The sequence below is a fragment of the Pelodiscus sinensis genome, chromosome 12 (genome assembly GCF_049634645.1).
Source record: "Pelodiscus sinensis isolate JC-2024 chromosome 12, ASM4963464v1, whole genome shotgun sequence".
NCBI lineage: Eukaryota > Metazoa > Chordata > Testudines > Trionychidae > Pelodiscus > Pelodiscus sinensis.
In genome coordinates this window covers 45,981,005-46,008,846 of record NC_134722.1, presented here as the reverse complement: position 1 = coordinate 46,008,846, position 27,842 = coordinate 45,981,005, and the positions used below count along the sequence as shown (strand labels likewise).

The 27,842-nt window shown below is 55.5% G+C and overlaps 2 protein-coding genes across 8 annotated transcripts; one reads left to right on the top strand and one right to left on the bottom strand.

The window, feature by feature from the left end:
- Nucleotides 1-3: 3 nt before the first annotated feature.
- Nucleotides 4-11,192, bottom strand: USB1 (U6 snRNA biogenesis phosphodiesterase 1). Of its 3 annotated transcripts, none has more exons than XM_075940459.1 (7): nt 11,110-11,192; nt 9,650-9,804; nt 7,499-7,682; nt 5,116-5,169; nt 3,656-3,761; nt 2,701-2,784; nt 4-2,026 (listed from the first exon to the last, which is right to left on the bottom strand). In XM_075940459.1, the coding sequence occupies exons 2-7, from the start codon at nt 9,801-9,803 to the stop codon at nt 1,922-1,924; spliced, it is 687 nt and encodes a 228-aa protein (XP_075796574.1). In that variant the 5' UTR covers nt 9,804; nt 11,110-11,192; the 3' UTR covers nt 4-1,921. The 3 variants fall into 3 exon arrangements, with proteins under 3 accessions (XP_075796574.1, XP_075796575.1, XP_075796573.1); XM_075940460.1 differs by having other exon boundaries at nt 11,085-11,186; XM_075940458.1 differs by lacking the exon at nt 11,110-11,192 and adding an exon at nt 10,621-11,004.
- Nucleotides 11,193-12,516: 1,324 nt separating this feature from the next.
- ZNF319 (zinc finger protein 319) lies at nt 12,517-19,524 on the top strand. Of its 5 annotated transcripts, XM_075940452.1 has the most exons (3): nt 12,517-12,831; nt 13,589-13,652; nt 16,527-19,524. In XM_075940452.1, the coding sequence occupies exon 3, from the start codon at nt 16,827-16,829 to the stop codon at nt 18,480-18,482; it is 1,656 nt and encodes a 551-aa protein (XP_075796567.1). In that variant the 5' UTR covers nt 12,517-12,831; nt 13,589-13,652; nt 16,527-16,826; the 3' UTR covers nt 18,483-19,524. The 5 variants fall into 5 exon arrangements, with proteins under 5 accessions (XP_075796567.1, XP_075796568.1, XP_075796570.1 ...); XM_075940453.1 differs by lacking the exon at nt 13,589-13,652; XM_075940455.1 differs by lacking the exons at nt 12,517-12,831; nt 13,589-13,652 and adding an exon at nt 13,690-13,876.
- The last annotated feature ends 8,318 nt before the right edge of the window (nt 19,525-27,842 follow it).

Here is a 27,842-nt window from a genome sequence, read left to right as displayed (position 1 = left end):
AGGCAGGAAGAGAAAGGTTTATTCATAAACGTTTTGAAGCTGTGAATTTCATCTTCTGGCCCCTGCAAACCCAGCAGGGAACCTGTTAAGAATTTTTAAAATTGAATACTGCAGGTAAGAAGTCGATACACGTACAGGGTGAGATTTTAAATGGCAAGGAGTCCCGTGATACAGGATTCTCTCAATGCCACGTTGGCCAGGGATACCACCCCCCTGCTGACCCTGCCCTGGAGAAAAGGGGCACCGAGGGGCGGATGCTCAGAAGCGCTCGACAGCCACAATTTCCTTGGAAGTCAAGGGCAGCGGCAGGTGCAGAGAATATACCAGGAAAACAGCTTTGTGGCAGCTACAAACCAGCGTTGATTCTAAACACAAAGCTTCAGGTTCTGGCAGGCAAAAATGGGGTGAGGGATACCAGGCCAGAAGGCTGGAGAGGCCAACCACCGGTCAGCCGAGGGCAGGAAAACACAGGCTGTTCGCAGTCCAGGGCTGTCCTTCCAGGATGCAGATAGTGGAGGAGGGGCTGGAACAAGGTACCTCCCGCCCTGCCCCGGAGACCGATGTTCTTGGCTTGCCCAAACCAAGTTAAACAGCAGCCCGTGATTCTGGGTTTGGGTAGGAGCCACGGGCTGCCAGATGCCCTTATTGTTAGCCAGCTCATGCTGCAAAGTCAGGGAGCAAGAAAGCCAACACTGCCCTCCTTTGGGCATCTGGCAGTACGACAAGCCTCCCGCGTCAGGAAGAAAATCTGCCCTTTAAAATAAATTCTCTTAACAATCTGTGCCCAGCTGCCCTTCTCCTCCCCAAAGGCTCTCTGGGCATCGGCTTAAAGCGGGGATGGGCAAACTGCTTGGCCCACAGGCCACGTCTGGGGAGGGAAATTACATGGCAGGCCATGACTGTAGGACTGGGGAGGGTTAGCGTGTGGGAGGGGGGCTCAGGGCAGAGGGTTGGGGAGCGGAATCAGGCCTCTATCTGGGCACCCCTTACACTGGGCGGCTCGTGGGTGGGAGCAGAGCAAGGCTGAGGCAGGCTCCCCTCCAGCCCTGGAAGAAGCGGCCGGCAGGTAGGGGGCTGGTCTCACCTACAGGCGCTGCCACCACAGCTCCCATTGGCTGTGGTTCTCCGTCCCCGGCCAATGGGAGCTGCAGGGTTGGCACCTGCTGGTGAGGGCAGCATGCAGCGCTCAGGGACCACAGCGATGTCCCGGCTGCCAGAGAGGTAACCCTAAAAGCCAGATTAAAAGCCCTCTTGCACTGCGGGCGGCCCACGAGCTGTCGTTTCCCCACTCCTGGTTCAAACTCTCCGCTTGTCCCGAACGGGAGGGAGACTGTTCAGCAAGGAAAGTCCAGAGCCTCCCCCCCTGCCAGATTTAACCCCACCCGGACTTGGCGCGAGGGTCTGGCATTCAGATTCGCCAGTGGGGCCATAAAAGCTTTGGGGAGGAGAAGCCTTACTAGGGGGCGTGTTCCCACTGAGCTGCAGGCAAAGCGATTCTCCGGCTGTCCTGAGAGAAGGATTTCGCTCCGCACCCATGGATCTTGTGGTTAACAGCCAAGGGCTCAGGACAGTGGCGCTGCTGTAGATCCCCATACGGCTAACGCAGCGCCATTTCCAGCGGTGTGACACTCGTCCTCCATCGACCCACACGCATCTTCACGGGAGGGTGACTATGGCTTAAAACACCAGGCCTCTGGCGACCACAGGGTGGTCTGTGCTGACGGCGGCCTACGCAGCACAGTAACTTAACCGCCTCATGTACACGCACCTCCCGGGTCCAGCGCCTGCACACACAGGTGGCCCGGCTCGAGGCGCCCAAGCTCCCTCGGCGGAGGAGCTGAGAACAACTGGGCGCAGGTGAGTGACACTTCAAACTGTCCCACGGTTGGCGGAGGCGCCCGGGCGGCTGGCTTCCTGTCTCCTACTTCAGGGGGAAGGAGAAGAACTTGTTCCCCGACTTGCAGCCGATCTGGTCCCCCTGGAACCGCAGCGGGAAGGCAGAGTCCTCAAATCCATCCGCAATCCCCTGGAACACACACCCGGGCCGGTGAGGGAAGCGTCAACGTGCGTGAGCAGAGGCCTCCCATGGGCCGGGCCGGTCGCTCACAGCACACGGACCACGGCTCCCGTACGGAAGCGGTGCAGAGACGAGGCAACGGTAGCAGCGGGGTCTCCTCAGGCACCTGAGAGGGGCGGAACTGAACTCCAACTCCCACCCGAAAGGTTCTCATCCCTTGTCTGAGTTTTACAGGCCAGTCACCTACAGGCTGCTGAAGAGTTACCCAAATCCCTCCCCATCCCTGGAGACACGGGGGCCAGTGGCATAGCGGAGGAGTTCGGGAGGGGGGCACTTGTCCCTGAACACCACGCTAGGGGGGTGCCAATTTAATCCCCCTCTGCTCTCCTTGTCATCCCTCGGCTCGCCTGCTCCTCCTCTGCCCACTGCCGGCGGCTGGAGCCTCCTCCCTGCCCCCAGCCCGACCCTCCTCCATCTCCACCGGCCTCCTCCCAGGGTCGGGCTCAGCTGTGCACCAGGTTTGGGGCCCTGCCGCACAACAGTGGTGGTGGGGGGGTCAAATTTTGCTGTTGCCCGTGGGGACATAACACCCTCGCTACGCCTCTGACTCGGGCTGGCGAGTTACTTGCATCCCCTGCCCCCACCGCCGTGCTTTCCTCGGAGAGGGCTCCCTCTGGAGTTACCTGCAGCTCCTGGAGACACTGCCCTTCCAGCCGGTCGCTCAGGTCCCCGGCACACCAGGCCAGGCTGATGTGGAAGGATGGGTTCTGCACAGAGAGACACAGCAGCTCAGCCAGAGGAAGGTGCAAGGTGGCGGTCACGTCTGGGGGCTGGCGTAACGCAGCCCTGCAGGGTCCCACCACCCAGGGCGCTTTCCGGGCACGAAGCCCCGCAAGGCGCTGCCACAGGGAAACGCCATTAGCGCCACTGTGCAGGCAGGTCCCCGAGGTGAGTCGGGGACAGGATTAGCCACCGCGAATCCTGGCTCCCTGTTGGCCTGCCTGGCCTAGCGTCTTTCGATGTGCTCCTGACTGCGGGGAAACGCCTCCCGCACTACACAGGCCTCTGAGTGGAGGTTTGACGCCTCCCAGCCGGACGCACGCTCCCAACTCAGCCCATGGACCAGAGTTTATTTAAAGCCCTTCCCCGAACCCTGTCAGTGAGTTTAGGCACCAGGGATAGGATGCTGGGTAGGCAGCTCAGGAGACTGTCCAAGAAAGGGACCTTCCTGCACAGCACCCTGCCGATGAGCCTCAGCCCCGACCGAGCCGAGACACTCCATGGCCCCCACAACCAGAAGCCCTTCTCCTGCGAGCAAGGTGCCTAGGAACGAGGCTCAGAGCCAAGCCACGCAGCTCACAGAAGGGCCATTGGAGGTAGAGTCCTGGGTTGGATGCTGACGTAAAAGCCTCGTGCTCTCCTGTGGAAATGGTGGCAGTAGAGAGAGGGGACTGGAGCAGGAGGCGAGTTCACATTTCCCCACTCCCCTTTTACTGGCTCCTTCTCAAGGTCAAGCCTCTTATGAACCTGTTCCCCCGGGCTCCATACTGAAGCCAGCGGAGCAGCGCAGAGCCCTGGGCGCCTCTGGAGATTTTGGAGAGGAGGAGACAAAATTGCCGACAAGAACCGAGACATTACTTTGTAGAACGTTGGGAGATCAAACTCCTCCATAACTTTATCCACCTCTGAGGCCAGATCCAGCAACTGAGAATGTCCACACGAGACCTCCAAGCCCACAAAAGTCCTGCACAGAGACCGGAGAAAGACCTGAGTGCTGGCAGATCTGCTAAGGAAACCTGTCCCACAGGAAGAGCAGTATTAATGCCCTACATGAGAGTCCCCCTGATGCATTTGGGCAGCCTGTGGAACTCCTTGCCACAGGATGTTGTGAAGACCAAGACTAACAGGATTCAGAAAAGAGTTAGATAAATTCATGGGGGTTAGCCAGGATGGGTAGGAATGGTGTCCCTGGCCTCTGTTTGTCAGGGGCTGGAACTAGATGACAGGGGCTTCCCTGTTCTGTTCACTCCCTCTGGGGCACCTGGCATTGGCCGCTGTTGGCAGACAGGACACTGGGCTAGGCGGACCTTTGGTCTGACCCAGTCTGGCTGTTCTTATGACTGTCCTTCTTACTTGTGTGCTTTGTTCAGCAGCGACACTGTTAACTATCTCAACACTTTAAATCAGTGTTGTTAGCTTCAGAGCGAACACGCAACAGAGATGACTGAGGCAGCTCTTCCTTCGGTCAGGGCTGTTCATAAAATCGTAGAGCTGGAAGAGACCTCAGGAGTCATCAAGTTCAGCTCGCTGCCCAAGGCAGGACCAATCCCAACTAAATCAACCCGGTTTAAGTCTTGTCAAGCCGAGACTTAAACACCTCTAGGGATGGAGGTTCCACCCCCTCCCTAGGGAACCCAGCCCAGCGCTTCACCACCCTCCTAGGGAAACAGTTTTTCCTAATATCCAACTTAGACCTCCCCCACTGTAACTTGAGACCATTGCTCCTTGTTCTGCCACCTGTCACTACTGAGAACAGCCTCTCTCCGTCCTCTTTGGAACCCCCCTTCAGGAAGTTGCAGGCTGCTCTCAAATCCCCCCTCACTCTTCTCTTCTGCAGACTAAACAAACCCAAATCCCTCACTCTCTCCTCATAGGTCTCTCCTGTTGTTTCAGGCTCTCTGCAGACTCAGGCAGACATCAGTGCATTACACTAAAGTCACCTTTGGCTAGAGACAGTTTTTTTTGTTAACAGGTGGAGGCTCTGCAGTGCAAGGTGAAAGATACCAGCTCAAGGAGCTGCCAAGAACTGGCCCAGTCAGGTAACTGGATTTGTTGATGTATTTTGGGTAGCCAGTGGTTGCAGCCCAGGATCAAAATGTACCCATCTAGGACTATGCCTGGCAGTGATGGGGGGGCTGGGAGGATAGCTCTGAAAAGCAGCAGGCTTTTGAGACAACAGGATATGACACGTCCATGGCGGGGCTTTGATCACGGGGTCTGTGCACAGCACGAGCCGCTTCCCGTCCACCCCTCCTCCTGCCAGTTTTGCCCTACTCCCCAGGGCTCTCTACAGCTAGGCTGCTGTGCTACTCACTCACCTGGTTTTGTACTGGTTGGTATACGCCTTCACCTGGCTGGCCGTACAGAAGAACCTGAAACAGGGGAAAGAAACAAAGCAGGAGAAGTCTCAGAGGGGGCGTTGTGTTTGTCTGGAATAGAAAAACCTTAGACAATGAATAGTCCTGCAGCACCGTAGAGACTAACACAAAACGTAGACAGCATCATGAGCTTTCGTGGGCACAGCCCACTTCTTCAGATGTCTGGAGTGTTGGATGTCTAGAAACAAAATCAATGAGGGAAGAAAGGGGAGGGAGGAGGGAAGAAGAAAAAAAATGGGGCAGGGGGACAAAGAATGAGGCAGAGGGTAGATAAGTAAGTATCAAAGAGAAAGCTGAGTATGTATGTAACTGGAAAAGGACAGATAGTCTAACAGAATAGTCAGTTTCCATGCTACATGAAGAGGGGTTCTATGTACTCTTAAGTACCTGGTGTTTGTTGTCATAAAAGGCCAAAACCAGGTACAGGCAGTCCCCGGGTTACGTACAAGATAGGGACTGTAGGTTTGTTCTTAAGTTGAATTTGTATGTAAGTCGGAACTGGTACATATTGTAGGGGAAACTCTAGCCAAACATTTCTCCAGAGCTCAGTTTTATTCTCCCACACCTCACTTCCCTCAGTCCTTTATTCTCAAGCTGAGGAGTCTGCTGAGAAAAGCCGCTCCGCGTCTCCCTGGTCTATTGGGGGGGTGGGGGGGGCGCTAGCTTCGCGTCTCCCTGGTTTGCTGGGGGGAAGCAGCTAGTGCAGGGTTGCCTCACCCCGTTTGTAAGTAGGGATCCGATGTAAGTTGGATCCATGTAACCCGGGGACTGCCTGTACTTAAGAGCAGTGTTTCTCAACCTTTTTGTACAAAGTACCACTTTAAAAAAAAGTATAAGTACCTCCACTACCTACAGTTTTCAGACACAATTTTTTTTCTACCATTACAACACATTTGTTTAAACAACTTAATCATAGCTGGGCAGGCAATGACATTTTTGGGTGTAAAAAGTACAAAAATAATAAAACGCTGTAAAACTTAACACAAACATTCAGTTGTCTCCGAATGTCAGTTGTGTTGACGTACCCCCCAGACTTCTCTCAGTACCCCTACGGGTGCTCGTACCACTGGTTGAGACACACTGCTTAAGAGTACTTAGAACTCTCTCTCTCAGCTTCAGGTAGCATGTAAATTCTAAAGGAGAAAGGCAGGCATCACTCGTCCTCTGTTGCAGAGGGGCTTCCCTCTTGCTGGCCAAGCAAAGGTCTGTTTCTATCAATGGTGAATCTGTACAAACTGAACACCCTTGGGGGGTAGATCAGTTGTTACCCCCCCTCCCTTGGCTGCCACTCTACTGTGCACTTCCTCGGCCCAGCCACCAACACAGCATGGGCCTGGGCAGTCTCCAAGCCAGTGGTAAGCACAGAACTCACAAGAGACCTTTGAAAAAACCAAAAATGGTCTGGGAGCACTTTATATACTAACAAAACATGTAGGCTGTGTCTACATTGGCGCGATCTTGCGCAAAAGCGGCCTCTTTTGTGCAAAAACGTGCTGCCTGTCTACACTGGCTGCGAGTTCTTGCGCAAGTACACTGACGTTCTACTGTATGAAATCAGTGCTTCTTGCACAAGAACTCTGACGCTCCCGCTCAGGAAGAAGCCCTCTTTGCACAACTGTTCTTGCGCAAGAGGCCAGTGTAAACAGGCAACATGAATTTCTTGCGCGAGAAAGCCCTATGGTTAAAATGGCCATCAGAGCTTTCTTGTGCAAGAGAGCATCTACTCTGGCGTGGATGCTCTTGAGCAAAAGCACATCTCTTGCGCAAAGGCACATGCCAGTGTCGACGCTCTCTTCTGGACGAGTTTTTGCACAAGATCATGCCAATGTAGCCGTAGCCGTAGATGGTATCATGAGCGTTTGTGGGCACGAAAGCTCACGATCCCATCTACATGTTTTGTCAGTCTATAAAGTGCCACCAGACCATTTGTTGTTTTGGCTGTAATAGACTAACTCGGCTACCCCTCTGAAGCAAGAGACCTTTGGTCAGAGATTTACAAGACAATACGCACGCTCACTGCTCTTGAACCCAGAGCCCCCTGCGTCTCAGCACAGCATCTGGGCCATTGGCCTCCTGGCCAGATTAACAGGGTGCCAGGTCCCGCGTCGGTTGAAATCCAAGGAAAAGCTCACACTGATTTCAGTGGGGGCAGCATCTCCCCACTGCATAGGGGTCTTGGGAGCAGACACTGGATTAACTGGGATCCAAAGCATGTCGGGGGAGTCGCTAGGGGTCACCGAGCCAGAGCAGGTTGCGGGGGGCTGGGGTGGCCCGAGGAGAGAGGGACAGGTGGGAAGTGTGCCCGGGGCTCCGCTGCTCCTACCTGTTGAAGGGGGCTATGCGTTCCTTGAGGGACTGGATCAAGGGGTTTATCCAGTGGTAGCGCAGCACCACGCACTGGGAGAGGCTGATGTGGAACTCCTCCATGGCGGTGAGCGACACCGTGTACCGGCGGCAGTGGGAAACGAGGAGCTCTACCAGCTCCAGCACCCCCTCCTGGATTTTACCTGCCAGGGAAAGAACAGCGGGATTAGGGCCTGACCCTCCCTCACAGCACCGGCCCCAGTGGGGAGGGGCTGGTCCCTCTGCCTGGCAATGACGTGCTCCCCGGATTCCAATGCCTGTCACACCGCCCCTGTGGAAATGGGGACCATTCTTATCCTTATTCTCCATGCGGAAACGAATAGGCACAGACTTGGGAATAAAACCTGGGAGTCCCCATTCCCAGTCTGCAGCTCTAACCATTGCACGGTGCTGCCTCTTGGCAGAGGACTCCTCTCTTATTTTAGACAGGGAACAAGCACTGACCTAGGCAGCAATGAGTAGCTATTGCCAAGCTGCCGACCCGGTAGAATACACAGCCAGGAGGTACTTGGCTATGCGCACACACGCCTCTCTTTTGAGTCCTGCGGCAGACCCGAGGCCTCCGACCCGCTCTGTCTGAATGGGCAGAACAGCAGGGAGTGGCAGCTCTAACAGCCACAGCCCTGGGAAGCAGCGGGTGTTAAGACCGAGACGGCGGACGCCATCGTGGGGAATGCGAACGCAGGGCGTCCCTGCCGGCTGGGCTCTCTACCCGTTTGCAGAGACAGGTGTGCACAAGATTTGCCCCACAGGTGATGTACGTGGAGCCCTAAACCCGGGCTATGTCACTCCCCCTGCTCCACTCCCATGGGTCTCTGTCCTTCATCTGTTCCACCAGCCTCACACTGGTACAGAGAGCTCCTGCTCTCACCCCAGAGCTCTGACATCCTCCCTTGCTCTAGAACAGCGGTTCCCAAACTTTTCAGCATCACACCCCCTTTCTGATTTTTGAGAAACCCTCAAGAGCCCCCCCCCCAAAATAGCAGCAAACCTTGAGAAAAAAAAGTTGCCCTTTTAAGAGCAGAGCTGGCATTGCCTTTTTAAAGTGGCCATTTTGAAGTCTGCCTGGGACACTCCATCCTCCCTCTGCCCCAATGGGGGGGGGGGATGATTGACAGGGGGCTGGGTCACCTGGAATTTCTTCATGCCTCCCCCTCCCCCCCCGGGAACCTATCAGTCGATAAGGGAAGGCGCTCAGTCCCGGCTCCTGCCAGCTCCGGGAACTACCCCCACTGCGGCTCCACAATTTAAATGTAGTAAGTAGGGATGTGAATGATGAGTGGACTAGTCACTTCCCCTCCGCTTGCTACCTCTATCGGAAGGAGGCAGCAAGGGGGAAGGGAGGGGTACTTCAAAGCGGCAGTGCCGCATGGAGCCCGGGGTCAGCTGGGGACTGCTTGAGTCCCCCACTGACCCCGTGCGCCCCACAGCGCTTTAGCCCTGGGGCTGTTGCTACACTTCAAAGGCAGAAGTGCCCTTATTGACTAATCGAATAGTCGATGCAAATTGCGTCAATTATTCAATTAGCCAAAGAATCGAAATTTTACATCCCTAGTAGTAACAACCTGGTAGTAACCCCTCCCCCCACGTTACTGCCTCTATGGGGGGAATGTGGCTCTGGTTCCTGCGTCCTCCCCTTGATTCCTGCTCCCCCCCCCGCCCCCCCCCCCCGATACAGAGGCGGTGGGGGAGAGGAGAGGAATGTGAGCAGTCGAGTAGTCCAGTGTTTCTCAACCAGTGGTACAAGTACCCATGGGGTACTCGAGAGAAGTCTGGGGAGGGGGGTACGTCAACACAACTGAAATGTGGAGAAAACTGAATTTGTGTGTTAAGTTTTACAGCTTTTTATTATTTTTGTACTTTTTACACCCAGAAATGTCATTGTCCAGCCCGGCTATGATTAAGTTGTTTAAACAAATGTGTTGCAATGGCAGAAAAAAATTATGTGTGTCTGAAACTGTAGGTACTGGGGGTACTTCTAATTTTTTTTTATGGGGTACTTTATAAAAATAGGTTGAGAAACACTGGAGTAGTCGACTTGACCGCCCGATAAGCCTGTACTTGACTACTTGCTTCCATCCCTAACCTAGACAGGGCTGAAGTTACCTACAGGGCAGGTAGACGTATGTTGCCCAGTTGCCCCGCTCGTGGGGAAAGTTGCGTACTCGTCCGCCATGCTTGGTGTTGTCATCCGTGAACTCCTCTTCCTGGTCCCTGAACATGTTTAGCACGCTGTCTGGCACCGGGAGGCGAGGAAGCGGCATGCTGCAGGAAAGTTGGGGGGAGAAAGGAGGAAATTAGCGTGCATGGCCACCCTGAGAAACACGTGTCCTTGGCCAGGTGCACCACAGACAACTGCGGGTCCTTCCCCTTTTGCACAGACATGCAAAGGGTTCTGGAGCCAGGGAGGGTTCCCCCTTTCTCAGTGCAAGCACCTCCGTCTCTCAGTGCCAGTCCCCTGGTGCAGGGCAGCTGACCTGTCAAACCTACTCAGGACACAATCGGGCACAGCCATCAGGCCACCTTGCCAAGATCCAGAAATAAACTAGCCAGGGCCATGGGGGCTGGGAAGGGGGAGTCCAGGCCTAGCTTAGGAAGTCCTGCCAGTCAGGACTGGGGAGGGGCCAGCAGGTCTTCCGAAGTGGATTAAAGTGAACGCCGCAAGGGTGCGCCCAAGAAGAGTGAGGGCAGGGGGCGTGAATAGATACCGCAGTGCTCAGTGTGCACCCAGCTTATTCCACAAACCAATCCCTTGTAGACAGGCCTTAGATCGGCCAACCTGCAGCGCCTCCCGATTCCCGCAGGCCCGGACTCGGCTACTACACACCAGCCAGTAGGGGCTAGGGCCCGTGTAGACAAGGCTTAGCGCGGGCCCAGGGCAGCGCACCGGCCCCGGGGGTCCGGCCTGAGGGCCCGGGCAGAACCGGGAGGGGCCCAGGGGGCGGAGTGGACCCGGGTGGGAGGGGGGCAGCTCGCGCTCTGCCCAGCTCCTCGCGAACTCCGGTGTCACTCCGGAGCCGGGCGGGGAGCGATGCGCGCACGGCCCAGGGCCGCCGCGCTCCACCGGGCAGCCAGGCCCACCTGGCTCCGGGGGGCGCCGCCTCCCCCGCCGCGGGCTCCGGAGATTCATCCTCGGAGCTGCTGCTGCTGTAGCCCACCAGCGCCGCCCCGCTCATGGGGCCGGCTCCGGCGCCGCCTCGCTCCCTTCCTCGGGCGCGCCCCGTGCGGCAGCGAGTCGCGTCCCCCGGCTCGCCGCGCTCCGGCCCCGCTGTTCCAGCCCAGGCGGGGCGAGGCCTCCGGGCTGCAGGGGGAGGCGCTCGCAGGGAGCGGGCAGGAGGCGAGAACCCAGAGCGCGTGGGGCGCTGCCGCGGGGAAGCGCCCGGCCCGGGGTATCCGCGGGGCACCGGGCAGAGAGGGGCTCGCACTCGAATTTTAACCCCCCCCCCCAGCACTGGGCTAATCCCACCAGTTCGTCCAGGCTGCTCTTGTCCTGCCCATTGGGGTGCTTGGGGAGGGGGGCGCTGTCCTGGTCGCAAGACGCTCACAGGGTGGAGGGTCTCTTCCTTGTACCTGGGGGCACCTGAGCCGCCCAGCAGAGATGCAGACACCTCCCCGGGAGCTGGAAGGCAGCTGGTGGGAGCCCTCGCAGTCCCCGCCCCCGTGGTACCACCCCCTGGTGAGGGGAGCAAGGGGACCCAAAGCCAGACCTGTGCAGGAGAGCGGGGGGGGGGGGGGGGGGGGGGGGGGGGAAGGTGTTTCACGACTAAGCTGTGATCTACTCAAGAAATCCGGCCAGCCTCGGCCTTGGCTCCCAATTGATATGGGGCGTGGGGAGAGGGGGATTTTGCAAGGAAAATGGGACAGATGAAACGGGGCTGAGATGAGCGCAGACCCCTCTAGGGCCATGGCATCAGAGCCAGCTGGTCCGAGTCTGTCCACAGAATCTGTCTAGTCTAGCGGGGCAGCCATACACCAGCCGCCCCCCCCCCAGTCTGTCAGGAGCATCAGCCCCCCCCCCCCAGTATAGCGGGGCAGCCATACACCAGCCGCCCCCCCCAGTCTGTCAGGAGTGTCAGGAGCATCAGCCCCCCCCCCAGGTCTAGCGGGGCAGCCATAAACCAGCCGCCCCCCCCCCAGTCTGTCTGGGGCAGCCATACACCAGCCGCCCCCCCCCAGTCTGTCTGGGGCAGCCATACACCAGCCGCCCCCCCCCCAGTCTGTCTGGGGCAGCCATACACCAGCCGCCCCCCCCAGTCTGTCTGGGGCAGCCATACACCAGCCGCCCCCCCCCCCAGTCTGTCTGGGGCAGCCCTGCATCAGCCCTTTCCCCTCCCACCCACTCTGTCAGGGGCAGCCCCCCCAGTCTAGCGGGGCAGCCATACACCAGCCGCCCCCTCCCCCCCAGTCTGTCTGGGGCAGCCCCCCCCAGTCTGTCTGGGGCAGCCATACACCAGCCGCCCCCCCCCAGTCTGTCTGGGGCAGCCATACACCAGCCGCCCCCCCCCAGTCTGTCAGGAGCATCAGCCCCCCCCCCCAGTCTAGCGGGGCAGCCATACACCAGCCGCCCCCCCCCCAGTCTGTCTGGGGCAGCCATACACCAGCCGCCCCCCCCCCAGTCTGTCTGGGGCAGCCATACACCAGCCGCCCCCCCCCAGTCTGTCTGGGGCAGCCATACACCAGCCGCCCCCCCCCCCCCAGTCTGTCTGGGGCAGCCATACACCAGCCGCCCCCCCCCCCCAGTCTGTCTGGGGCAGCCCTGCATCAGCCCTTTCCCCTCCCACCCACTCTGTCAGGGGCAGCCCCCCCAGTCTAGCGGGGCAGCCATACACCAGCCGCCCCCTCCCCCCCAGTCTGTCTGGGGCAGCCCTTTCCCACGCCTCTTGAGGCCAAGGCTATAGCGGCTCCCCAGAAGTTCCCGCCGCGGTCCGGCAGGGGGCGGTGGTGCGGGGGCGCAGTTCCCGCCGCGGTCCGGCAGGGGGCGGTGGCGCGGGGGCGCAGTTCCCGCCGCGGTCCGGCAGGGGGCGGTGGCGCGGGGGCGCAGTTCCCGCCGCGGTCCGGCAGGGGGCAGCCCCACACCCGGCCCCGCCTCCCGCTCGGCCTCCCTCCGTCCCGGGGCTCGCAGCCGCCGCCCAGCGCCGAGCGGGCCCCACCCGGCAGCGGGACCCCAGCGCCGCCCGCCCGCCGCCTCGGCCCCGCCCCGCGGGTCGCGCCGCCACGCCAGCCCGGGGATCCGGAGGCGCCCGCAGGCCGCGGCCTGCCCGAGGCCGCCCCCCCGCCGGGCCCGGCCTGCAGGTGAGGGGAGCCCCCCCCCAGTGCCGGCGGGTCCCGGGCCAGGGGCGCTGCGGCCCGGATCTCAGGCGGGTCCCCAGCCGGCGCTGCGACCCGCTTCTGCTCCGTCCGCCCTGCCCCCCACCCCCGGGGGGCCCCGCAGACCGGGCCCGGGCACCGAACCGGGCCCCTCTGCCTCGGCGGATCCCTCGTGGCGTCTCGCTCCTCTCCCTTCCCCCGCAGTTTTGTCCCTCCCCACTGGAGATCCCCCCCCCGGGACCCCGTCTGGGGGGAGAGGAGCGGTTACTCCTAAGGACGCCAGCCCCATTTCTTGTCTGGTTTGCAAGTGACACTTGGTGCTTTGGGTGTCTCCTCCGCGGGTCTGGTGGAGCAGGGGGCGGGATAGGGCAGAGGAGGACCCTGCGGGATTATTTCCTGTCCTGTTTCTAGGCTTTATTACAAAGAGGACTTTCAGTAGGGTATTTGTAGCGTTTCTGGCTTCTTTTTGCCTATTTTTTACCTGTCCGGCGAGTTCTCCGTAACGGTGTGGTTTGTTCTAGTGAGCAATGGTTTGCCTATGACCCCCCCCGGGGTGAAGGCTGGCTAGAGGACTCTTGTATGGGGTAGCTTGCGAATTATCCACTAAAAAAGTAAAGATGCCTCTGAGGAACCGGTAGCAACTGAGGGTGCCTGGTTTTGTCTAAAGATCTAGCTGTATCTTCTGGTGGGGAATGCCTGGAGCTCACTGTTAACATGCTTGTTAAATATGTTTAATCTTAAGGTTGTGCTGCAGGCTGACGAAAGCCAAGTCATTCAGAGGAACACTTGTGCTGGAATTAATTGAGGTACAGACTGTTCCTGTGATTTCTTCTATGCCCTGTGCTGCTGTAATCTCCTTGGCTTGGAGTCTGAACCCTTCTGTCTTGCCTGTCACCTCTGCTTTGGGCCTGCACTCAGGAGTTATTCTTCTCTTCCTGATGTTTTGTTTGGTGCTGGGATTGCGACTTGGAAGCTGAGCAGAAATGAGCTTGGGCCTGCAATGGAAAGGTGGTGATGAGAACACAAATAGGTTCGTAACAGACAGGCAAGAGAAGTGATGTGCAGAAGGTGGACCAGACGATGATTCACAATCTATATTCCCTCCTCTTCTCCACTTTTGAGAGTGCTTCTCATTCTGGCACTCTTGTTAAATTGTCATCCTCTTCTGTGTCCCACCAAGGGACCAGCTAGATTGAAAGGCTGCACTAATTTGCTTATGTTTATGTATATAGTGCAGTCTGTAACGGCTTTGTTTATGTGGGTATTACCTAGCAGTTTCCATGCTGCATCCGACTATAGTCCACGTCTCTGCCAAGTGCTTATCTATGAAACCGCACAACAGCCAACTACAGAATAAACTTGCCTACAGGGGAAGATTTTTTTTTCTTCTCCCTGGGTAATCAGTGGTTGCCTTATACCCTGAAACATGAGTCTCTTCTTAAACTCTTACTCTAGCTAGTATAACTGCAGATATTCTTTTAGTAGAAATCGCTCTAAATTAATGCTGGGGATGGAGTGGAATATGTGGGACTGGAAGAGGAGTTTTCCCTGTGAAGTCGCCAGCCCTAAGAAGTTTGGTGGCTTTCCTGAATTAAATATTAACTGTTAAATATAGCGTCGTAAGGCAAATTGGTTAGTGAAGCATTCTATTGATATTGGAGTGTCCTGTTGAGTATCAAAACAGTGCAACTCTGGGTGAAGTTTTGGGTTGATTTTTGACGCTTGTCCCTGACGTCTGAGATGTTTCCAGCAATGAATGGGAGCCATCAATTGCTGCTGAATCCAAAGTCACCTCTTAATGAGAAAATAATATGAAGATGAAGCTTTTGAGTGGGGCCTGGGATATGGTCCAGTAGGAATATTGCTACCCGTAGAATTCTTGCCAGGGGATTGTCTATTCCTGGGCCCTGCTGTTATCCACCATCCTTCTCTTGTATCTGCTTTTGGCTCAGGCTTCGTACTAGAAGGTGTTTGGTGCGTTTTCTTAGTCCCCTGTGTTATGCATCTGGAAGGATTACAACTCCTGTTGCTGCTTGATTGTAAGGTAAAAAACATGATAACGTTCATTGGGCCAGTGAGTAAATTCTGCACAAGTTTTTAGGCTCCAACGATCCTCCTTTCAACAGTTTGCGTCTCTGTAATCAGCCAGTCGCATTATCTACTGAGGCCATGTTCGCTAAGAGACCTATATAGCTACAAACTCTTTTGGGTTCTTTGATCTGTCTGTAAATGGGTCTCTGACTAGTCTAATTGGTTAATGTTGTGTGGCCCATTATGAACAAAGTATGTTCTTCCTAGCTTTTTCAGATAGTATGCTGCAGAAGATGTTTTATTGACTTGGATCTGCTCTGGAGTGAGGCTGTTTTATTTCTACAGCTGGGGTATCGGGTTCACTAACAAAGCTGGGGACTGGAAGTATATCCTGACACCTCAGAGGTGGTTTACCCAATTGAGCCTTTGGTACTCAGCCAGTCCTAACTGGATCAGACCAGCCTCCACTTCCCCAGGGATCCTGTCGTTCTGTGTAAAATTTGATTGGCTCTTAGCATGCAGCAGTGTGTATCTACCTGCACGATAGGGACACCGCATTTTGGTATTAGTAGATGAGTAGAACCCCAGGAGTTCCTTCCTGCTCCTGTGCAGAGACCTTTTTGTGAAGAGCGGCATATTCCATCTGACAAGGGACTGTGTGTCATCTTGAGAAGGTTGGGCTTGCCTTGTGGTTAACAAGAGACTTTCACCATCTCTAGCCAATGGATTCTTAACCAGTGTCTGCCCTGGGAGTTGAAATTAAAATACAGGTGAATTTATTGCAATTGACTACGTGCTCAGTTGTCTTTGAGAATTTAGGGAAGAGATGGTGATGTTCTCAATGTGTGCCCTAAATTTGGACAAAAGAACCTCCAAACTCTTCCTAAACGGGAAGAGCCACTAGACGCATATACACAGGCTTCCCTTTCGGGACTATCATACTTGATTGGAAATGCAGAAAGCCAAAAAACCAAGACAGACGGTCATTAGGAAACAGCCTGTTTTAACGGGGTTAGGTATTGTGAAGGGGCATATGACTGTCACGGAAGGATGTGGTCTCTGCTGGTCCTAGGTCAAACTTGCCCCGGGTGGGTCTGGTTGCAGGTCTCAGGAATGTGTTCCTCCTGACTCAGTTAGTTTTCCCCTTTTATGTTACGTGTGGCTTGCATAGAACTGATTATTTTTAATCTGCTCCAGGGGTCTGCAACCTATGGAGTTCTCATCTGTCCCAAAATACATGCAACTTTTAAAATTAAAATGAAAAATTAATTCACAAATTTAAAACCACACAGCTACTCATGTAGCCTGCCTGACTGCATGCATGAACCTGAATTTGACCGGTTATGATGCAAACGTCAAAGAAATGCGCGGAAAGATGCAGCAGCCGAAGTCCCATTAAATAAAATCTGTGAGTACGTTTCATTGAGGCTGTTAACCATCGTGTCAATTATCAGTAGTATTAAGCTGTACATTTTCAGTCCTGCAAATGGGCATCCTTAGGCGGCTCTTGGTTGACCGCTCGTTCTGACCGTCGATGTCGTTTGGCTCTTTGGTTTGAAAAGGTTGCCGACCCCTGGACTCAAGGGTTGGACGTACGGTTAGCTTGCTTGCCTGTGGGACCTGACGTGAGCTCTCTTCTTTCCTTGCAGAGTTGCTCCTTGGCGAGTGTTCCCCTCCTCTTCAAGCGTGCGAGCGTTGGCTGAGCATGGACAAGAGCCTCCGGTTGTCTTCAAGACACATTTTTGCTTCCGGTTTCTGTTGAGTTTGTCCAAAAACCTCTTGAGAAATGGTCTAACAGAGCCGCCTGGCATCTGAGGTCCACAGCCTGGGCTGGATTCTTCACCCCCAGTTCAGGCCAGCCGCTTGGGCTCGGTATCTCGACAGAGTCGGTTCCCTCGACTGGGAAGCTGAAGCTGTGTCTGCTAAAACCCCATTTCTTTTTCCCAAGCATGTCAGAAAGCTGGCAGCAGCCCCCACCACAGCAACCGCCAGCCCAGCAACAACACCACACGGGGGCAGCAGCCCTCTCCGAGCACGCCATCCCGTCGAGCACCGCCGAGAACCCTTTGGGTTGCGCCGTCTACGGCATCCTGCTCCAGCCGGACCCCAGCCTGCAGCACCACCAGCACCCCCCAGTCCAGGCGGGAGAGCCGTCCCACAAATGCGGGGTGTGCGGCCACGACCTCACTCACCTGTCCAGCCCACACGAGCACCAGTGTCTGCCAGGGCATGACCGCTCCTTCCAGTGCACCCAGTGCCTGAAGATCTTCCACCAGGCCACTGATCTCCTGGAGCACCAGTGCATCCAGGTGGAACAGAAGCCCTTTGTGTGTGGGGTCTGCAAGATGGGCTTCTCCCTGCTCACCTCCCTGGCCCAGCACCACAACGTCCACAACGGCAGCGCCATGAAGTGCTCCATCTGTGAGAAGACCTACAAGCCGCCCGAGGCAGAGCCCTCCCAGGCCCCCGACCCCACGGAGAAGCCCTACAGCTGCTCCATTTGCCAGAAGACCTTCAAGCACCTCTCGGAGCTCTCCCGGCACGAGCGCATCCACACCGGCGAGAAGCCGTACAAGTGCACCCTGTGCGACAAGAGCTTCAGCCAGTCCTCGCACCTGGTGCACCACAAGCGGACGCACAGCTCGGAGCGGCCGTACAAGTGCACGGTGTGTGAGAAGACCTTCAAGCACCGCTCGCACCTGGTGCGCCACATGTACGCCCACTCGGGCGAGCACCTCTTCAAGTGCAGCGTCTGCGAGCTGCACTTCAAGGAGTCGTCGGAGCTGCTGCAGCACCCGTGCACGCCCAGCGGGGAGCGCCCCTTCCGCTGTGGCGCGTGCCACAAGGCCTTCAAGCGCCCCTCGGACCTGCGGCAGCACGAGCGCACGCACAGCGAGGAGCGCCCCTTCAAGTGCGACCTCTGCCAGATGAGCTTCAAGCAGCAGTACGCCCTCATGCGCCACCGCCGCACCCACAAGGCGCCGGAGCCCTTCAAGTGCAACTTGTGTGAGAAGGGCTTTGTGCAGCCTTCGCACCTGGTCTATCACCAGCATGTGCACGGCATCGAGAACCTCTTCAAGTGCAACGTCTGCCAGAAGGGCTTCAACCAGTCCTCGGAGCTGCTGCGGCACAAGTGCGTGCAGAACGCGGAGCGGCCCTTCAAGTGCACCGTGTGCAACAAGGCCTACAAGAGGGCCTCCGCCCTGCAGAAGCACCAGCTCTCGCATTGCGCCGAGAAGCCGCTCAAGTGCACGCTGTGCGAGAGACGCTTCTTCTCCTCCTCAGAGTTTGTGCAGCACCGCTGCGACCCGGCGCGCGAGAAACCCCTCAAGTGCCCGGACTGCGAGAAGCGCTTCAAGTACGCCTCCGACCTGCAGCGGCACCGGCGCGTGCACACGGGCGAGAAGCCGTACAAGTGCCCCTCGTGCGAGAAGGCCTTCAAGCAGCGCGAGCACCTCAACAAGCACCACAGCGTGCACGCCCGGGAGCAGCAGTACAAGTGCATGTGGTGCGGGGAGCGGTTCCTGGACTTGGGCCTGCTGCAGGAGCACAGCGTCCAGCACACGGCCGAGGGAGCGTACCAGGTGGCTGCCTGCTTGCCGTGAGCCTCCGCCGCGGGCTTCAGCTTGCCTGCAAACTTCCTGGAGCAGCCCTCTCCCCTCTCCCGATCAGACAGGATTCACGCCCACCGGTGGGAGCAGAGCCGTGCGTCTGCTTGGCGGAGATCCGGCCTCGGTGTTCTCTCCCAGCCGTACTAGCGTCATCGTGATTGGACGGACCCCGTGGGAGAAGGCCGGGGGGGGGGGTGGAGGAGAAGGGGAGGAAATATCGACAGCAAATCGCGCACTTGCTTGTCCTTTTCCGGACTGCAGTTTGCACTGCCCCTGCAGTTCAGTGCGCCGGAAGCGTGCGGGTCTCTGTCCCGCTGCCCCCGGGGACTCGAGCCCTCGGTCCCTTGAGTGAGCCGGCTGCCTGGCTCAGGAGCAAGCCAGAGCCACCGCCAGGCTGCAGTGCTGGGAGCCGTCCGGCTTGTTAGTTCAAATACAGCAAAGTTGCTTACAGGCAGGTTCGGGTCACTAGCACTGGTTGACCAAATGGGCCTTACGGCAGCCCAGACACACTTCAGTAGAGTGAGCGAGGGGAGGATGGGGGACATTGGTTTGTCCCAAGCCCACCGCTGCTTTTCCAGTGCCTGCTGGCTGGAGAAGTCTGCACAGGACCCTCTCCGCTCCCGCCAGGAACACTGAGGGTTACCGGTGTGCTGCGTGGGGTTTGGAGAAGTTGGCTAGGCCAGGCCTGCAGATGGCCACTATTCCTGGCTCTAATTGGCCGAGCACCTTAAGTTTACAAGCTGCTCGCCTGGGGAGAATTTCTGAATTTGCTGAGGGGCATAGCTCTGCTCTTGAGTCTTAAATCTGCTGCCAACGCCAGTCCTTCTCGGGTAGTGATGCACTTGTGCTGGGTATGTACTGCCCGCCGCCGGGGGCTCTGGGCTTCAGTGGAGAGCTCTCGGGGTGGGGAAAACACTATTCAACCACAGCTTGGAAAAATCGGCGAGAGAGAAGCTTGTTTCAAAAATGAGGGTTTGGGAGCTAGAAGACTGTAACCCCCGTTCCGATTCTATGGCATTAAATTGTGATCCTTTGCCGCATAGCCTCTTTATTCTGATCGTGCCGCGAGGAGCAGAGATTTCGTTCTCTCCTGTGTAAACGGCGTCTCGGGAAGGGCAGGTTAGCAGAGGGTCAGGGAGGAATGCCTTCTCTTCTGGGTGTCCCTGTGGAGCCCTCTCATCGGTCCCTTAGCCTACCGGCATCCTTCGTGGGAATTGCATCTGTACATTGCATGTTCAGAATGGACCTCTCTAGTCCAGCGCCCTCGGGACCTGACCAGTCCCGGATGAGGGATTTTGCCGGACCAGGGGAGGTCATATCTGGCTCCCTTGCTACTGGCTCCTCCCAGCCCTGGACCAGCCACCGGCTTCCTGACTGACTCCCCCTTGCCACCAGCCTCACTACCCTGCCAGTGTGCCCCCCCCCCCCCTTCCCTGCTATGCTGGGCAGTTGAGCTGCCTGCATGCTTGGCCCCTCCGGGCTGCCCCGCTACAGTGCACTGAGCTCCTGGCCCCGCCGGGCAGCCCCTTTGGGTTGGGCCTGGCTGCCCAGATGTGGCGCACCAGGCAAGCCCAGCTGCCAGGAGCCTAGCCACCAGGAATATCTGGTCCTGCCGGACGACGGATGTTGCCGGGCCAGGGAATCCTGGATAACAGAGGTTCAACTTTTTTTACAGCAAATCTCCAGCCTCTGTTCTCCCATTTGACAAAGCTGGTCCAGCCCCAGAAGCCGTCTGGAGAATACCGTTGGCTTCTTACGCCCAAGGGTTCTTCCGCTAATGCGTGGCCCTTCCTGCGCATCACACACAACCCTTCCTCTGCCTCCAGCTCGGGGGCCTGTCGGAATGGGGGTTGTAACCAGGGAGAGCAGTGGTGGTCTCATGTCCCACATGCTGCCCAAATGGGCTGGGGCACCAGAGCGGTTCCATTGTAGGGGCCAAACACCCAGGTGAGCCATGTGAAGGTTACATCCTGCTTGCTTTCCCTTAAAGGATCCCCCCTCCCTGTCCACTTCCAGCACCATAAAGAGGAACAGTGCTGATTTCCACTGGGGAGGTTGGAAAAGCTGAATGAACAGGTCCTGGCAGCTTTAAGGCGTTGAAATGATCCCTGCCGTCCGGCACCCCTGGGGGAGGGACTGATGCTCTTCATGTTTCATTCTGCCTCTCAGATGTAGAACCGATTTCTACTGAGCTTTCTGTCTGTGTTTTTTTCTATTTTTTTTAAAGCAATTTGTTAAAATCCATTAAAAGCAATCCTGCCTGGTTTAATCGGATGTCATTTTGCATCTTTCAAAAGAGACTCCGTTCTAGGTGGCTGTTTGTTGATGTGACTATATCGAGTTCAGTGTCTTCTTAACTACAGGAGTAAAACTGAAACAAGCAAGAAAAGCTCATCTTGTTCAGGGTGTCTTTATGAGTGGGGAAGCTTGGGGAGGCAGAGGAAGCTGGCTTTGGATGGGACATGGCTATTGGAACTTTAAATTCAGGATGTGTTGGGGTGGAATTAAGGAGCCAAATTGTTCAACGTGCAATACAGGCTGTCCTCTCTGGCAGTCCAAGATACGTTCCAAAAAACTTGGACTTACAGCGAAACAAAAGCGGGGAGTTGTTGAAGTGGCTGACTTCTATTGGCGCAAATTGGGGGCTTTTTGGCGCGACTTCAGAGTGGGGAAGGGGAGGACTTCTAGCGCATCAGTTCCTACAAGCGTCAGCAGTGTTAGTGCGGAACGGATGTATCCCGGGACGCCCTGTACACTTGGGTATAGAGACTGTTTTTGTTCCCTCTACAGAGCATTTTACCATTTGCACTAAGCGCACGGGGCATCCCTTGGGACCCACCGATGCTTGTGAGTTGGCTCTTAAGATAACACACGCCTTTGAAATTAAAAATCAAGAGGGTCTCCCAGTGTCACGCTGTGACTTACATTGACGGCCAGAAGTATTGATAGTTCAGAACCTACAGGTAAACGTGCTGCTGTGCCCTAAGGAGCAGTAACAGACTTTCTCTCAGTGCGCCGCCTGCGATTGTATTTAACTCGGTCGACAAAAGAGCAAACCATGGATTAGAAAGTTTCGCTGTAGTTAAACAGCAAGCAATATTATGGGTGGCTGATATATCACATCACACCCTGCTCAAGAGAGGAAGAGGGATTCTGTAGAGGTGGATCTGAATGTACAGTCGGCAGCAGAGGTATGGCATTCACAGTCTCCAAATGGCTTTCAAGGAGGGAGATAAATTATTGTCCAGCTACTCAAGCTCCCTTCCTGTTGCAACTCAAGTTAGTTTCCCCTTTTTCCTCTGCTCCCACTCTGGTTTCTGTTCGGGATGTAACAGTGTAGTTGATTGGCTGTTAAGCAAAAGCTCATTAGTTAACGCTATAGTGTTTCTCAGCCAGTGGTACGAATACCCTTAGGGGAGGGGGGAACGTCAACACAACTGAAATTCGGAAAAAACGGAATTTTTGTGTTAAGTTTTACAGCGCTTTATTATTTTTGTACTTTTTACACCCCAAAATTTCATTGCCCGCCCGGCTATGATTGAGTTGTTTAAACAAATGTGTTGCAATGGTAGGAAAAAAAAATGTGTCTGAAAACTGTAGGTACTGGGGGTACTTATTATTATTATTATTTATTATTTAAAAGGGGGGGTACTTAATAAAAAAAAGTCGAGAAACGCTGCTATAGACTATGTGCACCCCACCCACTGCTAGTACATTTTTTAGCAGGCTGGCCAGCAGCCCAGCTCAGTCCTGGCTTGCGCCGGGTCTGGCAGCTCAGACCCCCCACCAGGACAGGGGCTGCTGCCACCCTGTGCTGCTGCCTCTGTATCAGAGGCAGCAGCACCGAGTGGAAGGGGGCTCCCCCAAGTGAGGCCGGAGCACACTGTCTGCTGGCCCCGCCCCTGGGGACAATAAACTAGTCGAGTAACCAATAAGATTTCATGAGGTTAATCGACTAGTCAATTAACCGATATTTAACATCCCTAGTTTCTGTCTTGCCCATTACAGAGCAACAGCTAGCTCTGGATGTGCAGGGTCTGCACTCAGCTCAGCACCTCTCTTGCTTTGGAGCAGTTTAAAGTATGTGAACCCAGGCTAACCCAGGCGCTGCTGCGCTCTCATGCTGCGTTTAGCTGTTGGTTCCCGCCAGGAAGGCAATGGCTGCTGAGCCAAACCCTCACTGATGTGGCCTCTGAGAAGGAGAAAGACCCTCCCCATGTTCCCTTTGCACCCCAGGACCTAAGCTAGTAGATTTCATGTGCTTCAGCCCTGGGGTGCGGCAGCAGGGGGGCTGGAGCGCCAGCGCGGGCTCCCCAATGCTAGAGGGAAACCCTGAGCCTCGGGGGCCAGATCCAGGCAAGCTGGGGGCCACATGTGGCCCCCGGGCCTGAGGTTCCCCACCCCTGATGTCTGCCTATAATTGCCAAATCTCAGTGGGGTCGCCATGTGAGTCTGTATCTGCAAAAACGACGATGAGTCCTGGGGCAGCTAGAGGCTACTAAAAGCTTATGCCCAAATAAATCCATTAGCCCTTACAGTGCCACGGGACTCCGTGTTTTTATAATTGCCAGAGAGTCTTCCTTTGTCAAGTAAATAGCTGGTAATACCCAACAGAGGCCCGTCGTGAGGCCAGTGGTACAAGAGTGTTAGGCTTGTTCAGAGCGGCTAGGTGAGGGGGTTACTCATTTCTACCCCCTTTAAGGCCCTTCCGTGCTGCCAGAACCGAATCCGGTCCAGGATCTCTCGAATGTTTGCAATATGTGGAAATGTAGTTTGTAACTACAAGCTAGAGAGCTGCATTTCTTAGGTCTGTACCCTGCCAGGGCGGTTACCCAGTTCCCTGGGGTAACGAGGGTGCATCCCAGGAGCCTGAATACTAAATGTGCAGGTGACAATGTGACGGCAAAGATTCGGGGATGGTGGGGGTGTGTGTGTGTGTGTAGCCGATCAAAAATGAAATGAATCAACAATATGATCAAACTGCAAAACAAGGGATACGCTACCGGGGTGTGCTATGCAAGACACAGGAGGTAACTGTCCTGTTGTCTCTGCTTAGGCCCCAGCTGGAGTATTGTGTCCAGGTCTGGGTGCCGTGCTTTGGAAAAGACGAGGGCAAACTGGAGAGAGTCCAGGGATAGCAACAAAAATGAAGTTTATGAGACCTGACACGGAGAGAGGTTAAAAAGCCCAGGCACGTTTAGTCTTCAGGAAAGGCTGAAGGGAGGTTGAGGGGAGGATCTGAGTCTTTGGCTGTGTCGAGAGGCGCTACAAAGCGGATGGTGACCAGTTGCTCTCCATGTGCCCTGAAGGGTCGGACAAGTTATGGGCTTGGTCTGTGGCAAGGGTGATTTTAGGAAAAGCTCCTTTGCGGTGAGGGAAGTTTAGCTCTGGAGTGGGCTTTCAAGGGAGGTGGTGGAAGTTCTCCAGTTTGGACAAATACCTGTCGGGAATGGCCTAGATTTAGTTGGACCTGTCTCTACCAAGAGGTCTGGATGAGATGGGCTCTTGAGGCCCTTTTCCCTCCTCGACTTCTGAGTGTGGCTTCAGGGCTACCGTTAGCTTGTTCAGTTTGGTAACTGCCATCCAATTCCACTTCCCTAACAGCTGATAATGGGCTGTGTTGTAGGAGCCAATTATCGGTCGGTTCTCTGTGGCTGGACCTTTGGTTGCAGCGTTAAAATGCTGTCCCAGAGAGGAGGTCAAGGCGAGGCCAAGTTGGGTGGCAGAACTGATATATCAACCACGGGTTTTTACAAGGCAACGAAAACTTTGTCGACAAGCTGTCCCATGAAAATGTTTTGAGTGGGGAGAAGAGGACTGGTCTGTAGCACTGTGCCTGTTGGTGTCTGATTGTTTCCACCTGTGGTACAACACTAGAAGAGACCACCCTGGTTCCCCCGTTGGAGGCTTTTGCCGCGGTACAACAGCCGCCGTTCTGAAGGAGGTTCCGATGAAGCCATTCTAGTGGGCGGAAGGGCTCGTCCTTTGTTGACTGTTGGCGTTTAACTTTCAAACCAAAGAGCATGTGTGTGGGTGGGTGGAGGGTAGCCCCACACAGCCGCTCCTTGTCTGTTCACGGTACCTAACAGGCTTCGCCAGCTTTATCGCAGCCTTCCGAAAATGTGGACTGCTGAGGTTTCGCTGCCTAGAGTGTGGGATGTTTGACCTGGAAAGCCAGGCCCAGGCGCTGAACAGCTGTGAAATGTTATTGGCTGAGTGGGCAGTGGTCCGTCTTAGGTGTGGCTGTGTGTTCTAACGTGAAGCCCTAAAAAAATGGAAGAATAGGAATAAAAAGATGAAACTTTTGGAAACTTGAGAAGATTGGACGAGGAGGGCAGGGGGAAGGGGTAGAATCCTAGGGCTGGAAGAGACCTTAGGAAGTCAACGAGTCCAGTCCCCTGCCAAAACAGGACGAACCCCATCTAAATCAGCCCAGCTAGGGCTTTGTCAAGCCGAGACTTAGAAACCTCTAGGGATGGAGATTCCACCCCCTCCCTAGGGAACCCAGCCCAGTGCTTCCCCCCTCCTAGGGAAATATTTTTTCTTAATATCCAACCTCGACCTCCCCCACGGCACCTTGAGACCGTTGCTCCTTGTTCTGCCATCCGTCACCATTGAGAACAGCCTGTCTCCATCCTCTTTGGAACCTCCCTTCAGGAAGTTGAAGGCTGCTACCAAATCCCCCCTCACTCTTTGCTTCTGCAGACTAAACAGACCCAAATCCCTCCGCTTCTCCTTGTAAGTCATGCGCTTCAGCCCCCAAACCATTTTGGTTGCCCTCCACTGGACTCTCTCCAATGCGCCCACATCCTTTCTGTAGTGGGAGGCCCAGAATTGGAACCAGTCCTCACCAGAGCCGAATAAAGGGGAATAATCACTTCTCTGGATCTGCTGGCAATGCTCCTCCTAATGCAGCCTAATATGCCATTCGCCTTCTTGGCTACAAGGGCGCCCTGTTGACTCATCTCCAGCTTCTCATCCACTGGAATCCCCAGGCCCTTTTCTGCAGAACTGCTACCTAGCCAGTCAGTCCCCAGTCTATAACAATGCTTGGGATTCTTCCGTCCCAAGTGCAGGACTCTACACTTGTCCTTGTTGAACCTCATCTGATTTCTTTTGGCCCAATCCTCTAATCCGTCTTGGTCACTCTGGACCCTCTCCCTGCCCTCCAACGTATCTGCCTCTCCCCTGGTACTTGCGTCGTCAGCCAGGAGACGACCTTCCAGACAAGGTGTTCTGTTCTTCCCAGCTGCATGTTTGTTTCCAGGAAGAAGAGTCGTCCTTGTTCATCTTTCTGCCCTTTTCCTTTCTACACATCCCCAGGATGCCTCCATCTCTTTATTTTCTCCCTCTCGTGTCTCTTGTGCAGACTTCATTACCGCCTCTGGGTTTCTTTGCACCTCTTACATTGGCTGTGCTCTCTGTGAACGATGGTACAGTCTTCCCTGTTGCCGGATTCTGCTATGGATTACCCCTAGGAGAGGGGTGGTAGTTGTCCTTTCCCGAAGGCCTCTGCAGGGGGGATTTTGGAGGAACCTGATGGGTTACGGTGCCATTGAATTCCACGGGGATTTGAGCAACTAATTCACCTGCGGCCCATCACGGCAGTGCATGGACTGGGGCAGCTGGCGGAAGGAAAGGGTTTGTGCAGCTGCGTTCATTCAGGGGTCCGTTCCATTGTGGGCGCACCCGGTCAGCCTGCGATGGGGCAGGCTAGGGGGTATTGGCAGTACAGAACGCTGCCCGGGCAAGTGGTGAGAGTGACTCGTTGGAAGCTCCTGGGATGGCTGTGATGAATTGGTGGCATCTAGTGTGAGACGCTACGGGTGTAGGGAATTTAGAAACGTCAATCTCTCCTTTAAAGGGTGGTTCCTACTACTGTCTCTGGGACTGTGGCTCTCGAAAGGCTTCACCCCGATGTCATATGTACCACCTACGTGTCCCCTTTCCGTGCCCTGAGGACAGTCGTCGGGTCTCCGCCCCGTATTCAGTGGTGGTTTCGGGGCGTGATGCGGAGGGAGTGTGTCCCTCTCTGAGCTGGTCTCCTGTGGAGGCCCTAGGCTTGTTTGCTTGCCGTGTGGCTACTAGAGAAGTTGGTGCTGATGACAGTGATCAATTAAGGGAGAACTGGAGGATGGCTGAGGATGGGTGCGGCCTGGGACGATGGGTTGGCACAGACTCCCCTGCAATTGCTTGACATTGTGGGGGAACAGAGCACTTGATTTCCTTCAGGCATTTCAGTTGAACCGGGACTGCAACCGGTAACTGGATATTAACGAACAAAGCAAGGAACGTAACCCATAGCGTTCATTATCTTGACCAAGCTGGGGCGTGCCGAGTTAATTCGCAGGAAGATTTCTGTTCCTGTCTGGGCACTAATGCAATAATGACAGCAAGGAGGAATGCTGGGATTCCGCTCCTCTGTGGAGTCTGGCAAATTGATCTTCTCCTGTGACTTGGGATTCACTTTGTTCCTGCATGGCGCTTTCTGAAAGTGCATTATGGTCATCTAAGAACTGAACCTCACAACAGCCCTGAACTTCGGAGAGTGACTCCCTTTGCCAGAACTCCAGGGTGGAATTCTAATCCCAGACTCCAGGTGCTTGTCACTAAAGTTTCATATGATCCATGGGTCTGGCTCCTTTTCAGGGGCAGTTCTTTGCTGCAGTGGAGCCAGGTCAATAGTAGAGGTCCAGCCATGGTCTCTGATGGGGCGAAGTTACAGGCGGAGCCGCATAACCTTTGGTTTTGACTCCATGCCTGGGAATTAGCAGGGCTGTGTGAGATCGTACCCGTGAGCGACGAGGCTTCTGTGGGGGTCGCAATGCCTTTAACACTGCTCTCTGTGTGTTTATAAGCCAGTCTCCCATACGTGTGTGTGTATGTTTGACTTTACTAATAAAGTAAAGTGTAGGTTTTGCTTTACTAATAAATTTATTATTATTTATACCTTCCTGCGGATTTGTACGGTTTCTAGAGGGGGCAGGCAATTACTCTCTTTGTATATCTGTTCCTGGTGCTGCTCCTGGTTTTGAGCATTTGTGGAGGAAACCGTAGCTTGTACTGCTGACCCAAAAGGTCACCCGATGGGAGAGCTGTTCAGGATTCCAGCCACTGCAGCGAACAGCAGAGAAGAGAAAGTTCGGGTGCATCTGAGGGCTGCTGTCCTCTGTCTCCTCTCCTGGGATGGAAGGCTATGGCCAAAGTCTTCCTGGCTGCCCGCTTAGCAGTGATGGCTCAGAGGCAGCAGCGTGGGGTGGCAGCAGCCCCTATCCTGGGCTGGGCTCAGAGCCCCTGGACCCGGCGCAAGCCAGAACTGAGCTGGACTGCCTGCCCACCCGGCTCTGAATACAC